Genomic DNA, 10,866 nt, shown 5'->3' on the forward strand with positions numbered 1-10,866 from the left:
TGTTAGACAGACAACATTCACACTCACATTCACACTAGGGCCAATTTTGTGTTGCCAATCAACCTATCCCCAGGTGCATGCCCTTGGAGGTGGGTGGAAGCCTGAGTACCCGGAGGTAACCCACTGGATTGTAAGCACTTTGGAGCATTTAAACTGGCAAAAAAATATCCGAGCTGGGCCACTCGAGGGCAATAAAAAAATCAGATTTGATGTCCAGTACAAATAGAGCCCAATAGGTCTAAGAAGAATAATAATCTTTTTTAGAAAGTGTGATTTACTTCATTCATAAGCAAATTATGGCTCTGAATATGGTGCGAATGTGTGCATGCGTACACATGTGTGTAACGAAGATCTAAATTTCACATTTTGTGCAGTATTGTCAGCTCTATGATATATTTATTTTATTATATTTAAACAAATCTAATTCAGCAAATGATGTTTGTGAACCTCACACAACATACCTTGTATAAATTGGAAAGTTTAATGTTGGCATTCAGCTCATTTCGGAATTTTTCTTCCATGCTGGATTGCTGCTCCTTGGCCTAAAGTAAATGAACATTGTAAAATTAACTCACGTCTGTATAAATATAAGGAAAACATTCAAGCAGATTGCCCATACTTCTTTTAATTTCTGGATCAGGTCCTCGTTGTGTTTTTGATGGTTTTCATTTAATGTCTTAAGACTGGCCACTTGTTCCTGGACTCTGTTTAACTACAAAACAAAGCACACACACACAGAAATCAGTTCAATCCATGTAGATGTGTTATTAAAAGAGACATGAATGCATCAACTGAGGAAGAAAACATGCCTCATCCTTTTTGTTATCCAGGCTGCATTTCAGCTCCAGAATCTCATTACCCTTCTGTCGGGACAGGTTCAAGAGTTCTTCACTTTTGGCCTTCAACTCCTTGTTCAGCCAAGAGGTTTGTCCATTCAGCAGCTCTTTCTCTTGTTCCATACGTTTCTCTTTGTACTGGAATGACAAACCAGCACAATGTATGTTAGGTTGCTGTATATAATGATGTATTTTTACACAGTAATGAGGCACAACTCACTTTGATGTTGACTTCAGCTGCCTCAAGCTCATCTACTCTCAGCTGCAGAGACATTTTGAAGGCACTGACCTCCACCAACTTATCATTCAGCTGTCTCAAGTCATCTGGAAAACAACAGAAAAAAATAATTGTAGAGTAGAGGCTTTTTTGCAGGTTTAAGTGCACATACCATTTAAATTCTCCACTTCCTGGGCTCTCCTCTCCAGTGTCCGCACGAGTTCGAGCTTTTGTTTTTCCAGTTCTTCTATGGCTTTTGACAACGCAGCCTGAGAGTAAGTGATTAGAAATTATATGACTGAACAAAACAGTATTGTATGGTGGCAGACAGGGACAAGTGTGGCAAACGCTCAAAACACAGAAACGATCCAAAAGTAAAAACACTGCACATGCAATGGGGGAAAATCGCAAAAGCTGCAAGATGAACAACACATGCCAAAGAAAAATGCTGCAAATAACAAAAACAGTGATATCGACAGGTTTTCAACGTAGTGAGTCCAGCTGACCAATGGGTGGGGATTTAAGTGGGTCCCTGGGAAATTCAAAGGGTCCCATATTAAAAAAAACAATATTTCTTATATTATTTTTGTTAAACTGTAGCGTCATATCTTTACTTTCAATTCTTGATTTTACATAACCTCTGTTTTATTGTTGGTTATGTTTTTAATATATGACAATGTCTGTATTTTAGTACAGTCTGTCGCTTGTGTTTGTGTGCCAAAGACAATTTTCCACCTTGATGGACAATAAAGATTTATTCTATTTTATTCTATCTCTAACCTTTGATGGCAGAATGGTATTAAATGGTTGTGATTAACGCATATATTTATGTTCAAATTGTATCTGAAATAACCAAATACAAACTCTGAAAGTTCATTGAAAACAACTCTCACAGGGGCATGACATACACTTATTTTGCAACAGGCACAATAAAGGAGACAGAAATGGATACAGGCAATGTTGAGGTACTATCGCTAGTATGATGAGTGGAAACAGAAAATATTGCTGCAATAGTCTTCTGACCAGCTTGTATTTTTTTCCCCAGTAGTCTTTTTTGCATTCTCCTTTCTCTGCTTACACGCGAACAACGGGATCTTGTCGGAAGAGGTAGGTGTGCGCAGACACACATTGGACTGAACTACGGCTGGGCGATATGGCTTTTTATTAATATCTCGATATTTTTAGGCCATGTTACATAACACAATATACATCTCGATATTTTGCCTTAGCCTTGAATTTACACTTGATACATATAATCACAGCAGTATGACAATTCTATGTGTCTACATTAAAACATTCTTGTTCATACTGCATTATTATATGCTCATTTTAAACTTTCATGCAGAGAGGGAAATCACAACTAAGTCAGTTGACCAAAACTGTATTTATTAAAGAGTTATTAAGCAGTGGCACAAATATTCATGTCATTTCAAAACAGAAAATGCAATATTGTCAGAGACATTTTTAAGACGAGCTATTAGTGCACTTTTGTGCATGATGTCACAAAGATGACAATAAAAACAACACTAAATTGAAGTGCACTTCTTGTACAGAACGCCACTACAATAGTTTAAAACTAATAAAGTGCACTTCTGTGCATGATGTCACACAATATATTTCAATAAGTGTCAAATAAAAATGAGTTGCATAATAGGAAATCAAATAGTGTTTGTCCTTCGCTATGTGGTAGGTTACTGCCGACTTTATCTCCTTTTGTTGTGGACTATTTTTTTCAAACGGTGTTGATCTGGAAATGTTTGCCTCGGTATTTTGATTGTGTGGGCGTGTGGCACCCAGTGTTCATTTTGACAGCAAAATTTGATTTAGTTTTAGTCATAGTCTTTTGACTAAAATGTAATTTAGTTTTAGTCATAATTTAGTCATTTAAATTGTTTTAGTTTTAGTCTAGTTTTAGTTGACGAAATATAAGATTATGGTCGACGAAAACTGCAGTAGATTTAGTCGACTAAAGGGTAATATGTAAACTTTCCCTTCAATTTCTGAAAGTCAAAGCAAAACAGCGGAAAAATCACCGATACAAGTCGTATTTTGATGAAAATCATGTCTCAAATTTAGTATTTCACGAGTAAGCCGTGTAATAAACGAGATAACGTCGAGTGAGTTGTATGTTGTGGAAAATGCTTACCTGTGTGTGGATTTCGGGGTGATTCGACTGTAAATGTCGCTTCATGTTTGTTGTGTTTTTCCCCGTAATCCTCGCGCTGCATTTCTTACACTGCGTCTTGTTATCTTTGACGTCAAATATAAAATTTCCCCATATGTCCTCTCTCCTCTTCCTCCCCGGCGTTGACATGTTGTCTTCTGCAGCGCATTCCCGGGTCAGTCTCAAACGCAAACTACGTCTACGTAACTTCCTTACCACGTCGCTCTGATTGGTTCTCTTCCCAACTCCTCCCGCCTCTTCCTAACGAAATGAGTTCCGATTGGATCTCGTCTCTGGCAGACATTTTCGTCTCGTTTTTATTCGTTGACGAATATGTCAATACACCTCGTCATCGTCTTAGTCCATATAAATTATTTTTTATTTAGTTATTGTCTCGTTTTAGTCAGAAAAAAAAGGTCGTTGACCAGAACTATGACGAAAATTTTTCGTCAACAAAATTAACACTGGTGGCACCGAATGGAGATGTCTATAAGCAGATAAGCATTCTTCATTCTCTAGCAGGTGACTTTTCAAATGATGCTTAGCAGGAATGCTACTTTTTGTAGCAAAGCTTTTGCCCCACACGTGACTAATTACGGTTGTCTGTTAGACATATTCCCACTTGAAGCCAAACCACCGCCAGACGATGGACCCCCTGCAGTTTTTCTTGGGATTAATTCTTCCTTCATTTGTTATCAGATCCGCACCTTCCTTCTCTCGTATTACCGCTCGCACCACAGCAAACGCTATCCATTCTGCTACCTCTCTCCTCCGCAAGGGCGTATACGTATGTGACGTATGTAAGAAGGTGTGCTTGCTGTCTGTGAGAAGGTGAGACAAGAAAGAGTGGGAAGAGCCTGTAGTGTAATGCCCGCAGCTAAAAGCAACTGCGTGAAAACATATACTCGAATATCACAATATAATTATTTAATATATCGCACGGACAAACCCGCGATATATCGAGTATATCGCCCAGCCCTAATATATATACATATATATAAGAAATACATGAAAATATATACACCCCGCTACCCCTGCCCCCCCCACATCAACACAACTCCCCCATCGCCCGAATTCGGAGGTCTCAAGGTTGGCAAGTATGTTAACAAGTGTTACAGAACGTCTGCAAAGACGTGCATTAAATTCTGACAAAACTAAATTGATGTGTTTTTCAAAATCCAGGAAGACACAGGATGTCTGTCAGATTGTTACACTAAATAAGAAAGTGATGAACAAGTTTCCGCCTGCAACCTTTACCACTCAAAGAGCCACTTTGACCCGTTTCACAAAATAAAGAAAACAATGGGAGCCACAAAACTCTTTTGAAATTTAAATGAAATAACACAGCGTACAAAGTTTTTTTTTGCTTTGTGCTATGTAGAAACCAGGGGTCTCAGACACGCGGCCCACACCTTAATATGAAAATTTAATATTAGTGCGCACCGCGATTTTTATTTGAATGCCGCTTGACAACATCACAATTGCCAACCATCCCAATTTATCCGGAGACTCCCAAATATCAGAGCGACTGTTCTCTCGAATGTCTGCTGATTTTCGCTCAACCGACAATATTAAGGGCATTCTATGATGACATTGCGCCTAACGGCCTCTATAACCATAACAAACAGCTTATCAGCCTATTTACATAGTGTAGGTGGCTTCTGCAGACACACGTGAGTGACTGCAAGGCATACTTGTTCAACAGCCATACAGATCACACTGAGGGTGGCAGGATAAACCACTTTAACACTCTTACTAATATGCGCCACACTGTGAACCCACACCAAACAAGAATGACAAACACATTTTGGGATAACATCAGCACCGTAAGACAACATAAACACAACATAACAAATACTCAGAATCCCATGCATCCCTAACTCTTCAGGGGTACATTATACACCCCCGCTACCACCAAACCCCGCCCCCCCAACCGACGCACGGAGGGGGCGGGTTTGGTGCCAGCGGGGGTGTATAATGTAGCCTGGAAGAGTTAGGGAAGCATGGGATTCTGGGTATTTGTTCTGTTGTGTTACAGTGCGGATGTTCTCCCGAAATGTGTTTGTCATTGTTGTTTAGTGTGGGTTCAGTGTGGCACATATTAGTAAGAGTGATAAAGTTATTTATATCACAACCCTCAGTGTAACCTGTATGGCTGTTGAGCAAATATGGCTTGCAGTCACTTAAGCGTGGTGAGGGCAGCCGCACACAACAACACAACGCTCAGTTAAAATGGTATGAAGGCGCACGCGACGGCATGTTTTAGAGAGCGTTAGTGTTATTACCATCGCGGCATGCCATCACGGCACGCCCTCAACATTGTTCTCCAGGTGGAAATCTGAGAATATTATCCTCGGGAGATTTCAGGGAGAGGCATTGAAATCTGGAAAGCTCCCGGAAAAATGGGGGGGTCGACCCCTGAACTAAAGGGTACCAAACAAATGAACCAGGTTACCTGTTCTGATGAAAACTTCTCCCGAGCGTTTCCATATTCCTGGTTTTTCTCGGTAACACTTTTGAGCTCATCCCCTGAAAAGGCAATGTTCACATTATTAACCAGAAAACTCAAACACGGGGTACATGAAAAAGTTATGCTCCATTATCTTGCGTAGTTACCGATTTTGGCCAACTCTTCTTTAAGTCTCCTGTGCTCTTGAGTCTGGTTTAAAAAATCCTCCTGACACTGATCAAGCTGTTTCACCTTTTCGAAGAAATGTTGCTCTGGAAGATAAGAAACACACAGAAATGTCAAACGGTCACGTTGCTAAGCAGCTTAGCTAACATTAGCGTGAAAAGGTATGAGAGTCTTTTAAAAGTATTACTATGTGAGCTGACACACATATTGGCAGAACAGATTGAATAATGTTGAATGTAAAATAAAAGTGTCAGTAAGACTGGACCACAAAAATGTTTTAATATTGTTATCTTTTGTAAACGTGCGTCCGCGGTGTTTCAATTCAGCACCATCGCTACGAAAACAAAGGCCTATGTCTTACCGCTGTCAACCCTAAACTGCTCCCGTTGAGCTTTCAATGTGTTGATTTCATATTGTTGGTCTGAGAGAATCTTATCTAGTTTGTTTAGAGTCCCTTTTGATAGCTTTGATAGCTCGGAATTATCCAACTCTTGCAGCAATAGCGCCGCCATTTTTCCCCACGGCTTGAACGCGCATGCGCAATGCTGCATTTGTGTTGCCGTCACAGGAAGCGGTGCATCGTGGGAGATGTATTTGTGTGTGAATGTGAGTGTGAATATTGTCTGTCTATCTGTGTTGGCCCTGCGATGAGGTGGCGACTTGTCCAGGGTGTACCCCACCTTCCGCCCGATTGTAGCTGAGATAGGCGCCAGCGCCCCCCGCGACCCCAAAAGGGAATAAGCGGTAGAAAATGGATGGATTGATTATTATTATTATATAAAAGGCAAACCAATTGAGTCAGTGCGAGTAGAAAAAAGATAGCGTACATAATACGAGTGTCAAAAAATAATTTACAATGTGAAGGACCTGTTTCAATGATTATATATTTACCAGTAGTTTGGTTAAATGTGGTTATTAAAAACACACACCAGCAGATGGCCCTACAGAGCAAAACAAGAAACATGTATTTCGTATTAATCGGGTAAAATGCAATCCGATTGTCCCTTTTGGGGTTGCAGGGGGGGCTGGAGCCTATCTCAGCTGCATTCGGGCGGAAGTCGTCGTACATCCTGGACAAGTTGCCACCTCATCACAGGGCCAACACAGATAGACAGACAACATTCACACTCACTTTCATACACTGGTTCGAGGAAAACCCCAATAGCTCTGTCTCGGGAAGTACACAACATATTTACAAATACACTTTTATTAAACAGTTATTAAGCAGTGGCACAAATATTCATGTCATTTCAAAACAGAAAATGCAACATTGTCAGAGATATTTTTAAAACAAGCTATTAGTGCACTTTTGTGCATGATTTCACAACGATATCAAAACAACACTAAATTAAAGTGCACTTCTTGTACAGAACACCACTACAGTAGTTTAAAACAAATAAAGTGCACGTTTGTGCATGATGTCACACAAGATATTTCAATAAGTGTCAAATAAAAATGAGCTGCATAATAGGAAATCAAATAGTGTTCGTCCTTTGCTATGTGGTAGGTTACTGCGGACATTATCTCCTTTTGTTGTTGACTATTTTTTTCATACGGTGTTGATCTGGAAATGTTTGCCTCGGTTCTTTGATGGTGTGGGCGTGTGGCACCGAATGGAGATGTTTACATGCAGATAAGCATGTAAACATCTTATCGGTGGCAAACTTGGTAGAGTGGCTGTTCCAGCAATCTGAGGGTTACTGGTTCAATCCCCACCTTCTACCATCCTAGTCATGTCCGTTGTGTCCTTGGGCAAGACATTTCCCTTGCCCCTGATGGGTCCTGGTGAGCGCCTTGCAAGGCAGCTCCCGCCGTCAGTGTGTGAATGTGTTTCTGAATATGGAAATACTGTAAAAGCGCTTTGGGCTCCTTAAAAAAAGGGGGTAGAAAAGCGTTAACAAGTACAACCCATTTACCATTTACTATATTTATACACATTATTTATTTATTTGCATGTCACATTTTTATATTTATACATTTTATTTATATATATTTTAAAATCTCAAAAATATATTTACAAATATGCGTTTATTTGTACAAATTATTTATTTGTATATCAAATTTGTATTTGTATATTTATTAATATATTCATATGTATTAATATCATATTGATATATAACACTTTATGTAAGACAATTATACTTCTTTATAGGAACGTCTCGTCGACACAAAAGCAAAAAAGAGATCCACATATGCAAATTCAATACAAATACAAATACAATTACAAAATCAAGCATATTTATATTAAAATCTGAAAACTATATTTACAAATACACGTTTATTTATTCCAATTCTTGATTTATTTGTATGACACATTTTTATATTTATATATTTCTATATTTGTATATATTTTCAAATCGCAGAAATACATTTACGAATATGCGTTTATTTATACAAATTATGGTTTTATTTGTAGATCACGTTTGTATTTGTATTTGTATATTTATTAATATATTCATATGTATTAATATGATATTGATATACATAAGTTGATGTGAGACAATTCTACTTCTACTACCAAGCTTTGAATCTGTTCAATAATTCAATGACAGATGAGTAAAAAAAACACTAAATTAAATGCTGTAAACCGTATTATGGCGTGAATACCTAGCAAAAATATATATAAAAAGAATGTGCTTAAAAAAAACAGAAGAAGAAGACTGGATTCTTTATTTTAGTAGCTGAATTCAAAAAGTAAAACTTTTACATTGTATAGATTCACTACACGTAGTCTTACAATATTTTAAGATTGTATTTGCTAATTTTTTAAATCATTTTGACGATCATAGTGTTCAGCTAATTGAAAAAAAAGTCCATATGATAAAAATACAAATTAAAAAACTAACCTAAATACTTTAAATTACTCGTTTGCACACTAATTAACTGACCAACAAAAACTTCCTGAGTCTTTAGTTGGTGTTTGTTTACTATTACCTTCATGAGCACGCTGGGAAAAGTTAAGGCACATTCATTTAAAGAACATAATTCACACACAAGGCAATTGAAAGTGCAGACAATTACAAGAAGGCAAAAATTAAAATAAAACAATTATAAAAATAATAATAATCCAAGTTAAAATCCTAAAATATAATCACCATAAAACAGCAATATTTCAAATTCAAATCAAAGAGTGTAGATAAAATATTTTCAGTTGTCGTAAGCAGAATGAAATAAAAGTTTTTTATCCTGGTTTTGAACTTAGCCAAAGTTGAGTCATGTCTTACATCTTCTTGAACTACTCCAGATTTTAGCAGCACAAAACTGAAACTCAACCTCACCATGATTTTTTGTCCTGACTCTAGGGCAGGAGACCACTCTCCGAGATTCTATCTGGCAACAAACATGTACTTTGGCGCAAGACCGTAATTAGACTTGTACGCAAGTAAAGCTCTTGCAAAGTATATTCTCTGTGCTACAGAAAGCCAGTACTGTGACCTAAACACTGGACTGATATGGTCAGATTTAAAGGTTTTAGTCGGGATTCGAGCAGCAGCATTCGGGATGTACTGTACTTCTTTACAGCTCGAATAGCAAGCCCAGTGAGAAGGCAATAACAGTAGTCTAACCTGCTGGACACAAAGGCATGGATTACTCTAAGTCTGCGTTGGCGACTTAATGTGTATGATAAAATTTAAGTCTTTAGTTCTGTCATGCCGTAACTGTGGATGTTTGTGCTTCCTTGATGCAAAGATGATGTGGGACGAGTCAGGCATGAATGTAAGTACATTTTTATTTGTTACTAAAATACAAAAGGCAAAACAAAAAGCACGCTCGATGGCGGATAATAATCTATGCTAAAACGTAACAAAAACAGCACAATGGCATGGCTATCCATAAATAAACAAAAGATGCTCACAAAGATACTCAATAAACCAAAAAACAGCACTTATGTGAAAGAATACAGGGATCTATTGTGGCGTGGTCCAAAGGTTTTGTAGCGTGGCAAGGCGTGGAGGTTTGTACTAGAAATGAAGGCATGAGGCAGAATGCAAAAATCCCAGAACGATAAACAGAAAGCAAGTGATATAAATAGTGGCCGTGGTAACTAGAAACAGGTGTGAGAGGCTGATGATCGGGGCGTGACTAGGGGAAACTAATGAGTAGCTATGGTAACAAAAACAAACCAGAAAGTGAAAAGACAGAACCAAATGTCCAAAAACCCAAACCGAACATGACCAAAACAAAACATGATCCATAGGTGTGACAAGTTCATTAGTGACAGTATAGTGTCAGGAGTGAAATTTGTTAGCTGTAGTTGACTGCTGGCTGCAAAGTAGCTATTTGTTTTCTGGGAATTATTGAATTTTTAACGCCTCGAACTTCATCATGAAGTAATTTTGCAAACCCCCCGTTACCCCAAAAGGGACAAGCGGTAGAACACGGATGGATGGATTTTGCAAACTCACTGCACTTTTATGTAGAAATTAGTTCCTTTGGAAGTGAAATTGGAGGATTTGTTTATCCGTTTACTGTTATAAACAGCACAAGAGCTGTTACTATAGATGGTGATGATTTAAAACAAAAAATGTCCCGTTGTTATACGCAGTCTGGTTGAACGTTTGAACTTTTCTTTGTAAATTTCATCATGAATTTGAAACTTAAAATTACGCCATTTCCATTCTGTGTACCTTTCTTTTTCTGTGTTATTTTCTCCCAGGCGCCTTTTGCCTCCTTTTAACTATTATAACCTTGACGAGCAATTACAACACTTTATGTATAAGAGTTTAACAGAAAATCAACATTGGAATATGGGGTGTTTTTAAAGCTAATAATTTCCACATACGGTGTCTGTATGCTGTCATTTATGAGTCTTCTTCCCCTAACAACTGCAGACCCAACTGCTGGTTTGGGTCTAACAGACAAATCGAAGAAAACACAACAATTATTCGATAATGTGGCATCGACGTTTAAAATAGTAAAAACCTAAATAATGATCACATCAAGTTTACCCTCTGCGGTGGGTGGGCTCATTTACATGCCAAGTTAGATCAAACATTTCAAGGACATCACTGAG

General features: G+C 38.1%; 1 protein-coding gene across 1 annotated transcript in view; it reads right to left on the reverse strand.

Annotated features, from left to right (window-relative positions):
• The window catches only part of tprb (translocated promoter region b, nuclear basket protein), a 56,670-nt gene extending 50,270 nt beyond the window's left edge, over nt 1-6,400 (reverse strand). Inside the window, exons 1-8 of the mRNA XM_061883556.1 lie at nt 6,214-6,400; nt 5,834-5,938; nt 5,673-5,746; nt 1,226-1,322; nt 1,057-1,160; nt 810-974; nt 620-712; nt 462-542 (exon numbers count right to left, since the gene is read on the reverse strand). Of these exons, the coding sequence (XP_061739540.1) occupies nt 462-542; nt 620-712; nt 810-974; nt 1,057-1,160; nt 1,226-1,322; nt 5,673-5,746; nt 5,834-5,938; nt 6,214-6,364 (870 nt within the window). The 5' untranslated portion in view covers nt 6,365-6,400. The remainder of the gene's footprint in view (nt 1-461; nt 543-619; nt 713-809; nt 975-1,056; nt 1,161-1,225; nt 1,323-5,672; nt 5,747-5,833; nt 5,939-6,213) is intronic.
• Between the last annotated feature and the right edge of the window lie 4,466 nt (nt 6,401-10,866).

The sequence above is a fragment of the Nerophis ophidion genome, linkage group LG22 (assembly GCF_033978795.1).
Source record: "Nerophis ophidion isolate RoL-2023_Sa linkage group LG22, RoL_Noph_v1.0, whole genome shotgun sequence".
NCBI classification, from domain to species: domain Eukaryota; kingdom Metazoa; phylum Chordata; class Actinopteri; order Syngnathiformes; family Syngnathidae; genus Nerophis; species Nerophis ophidion.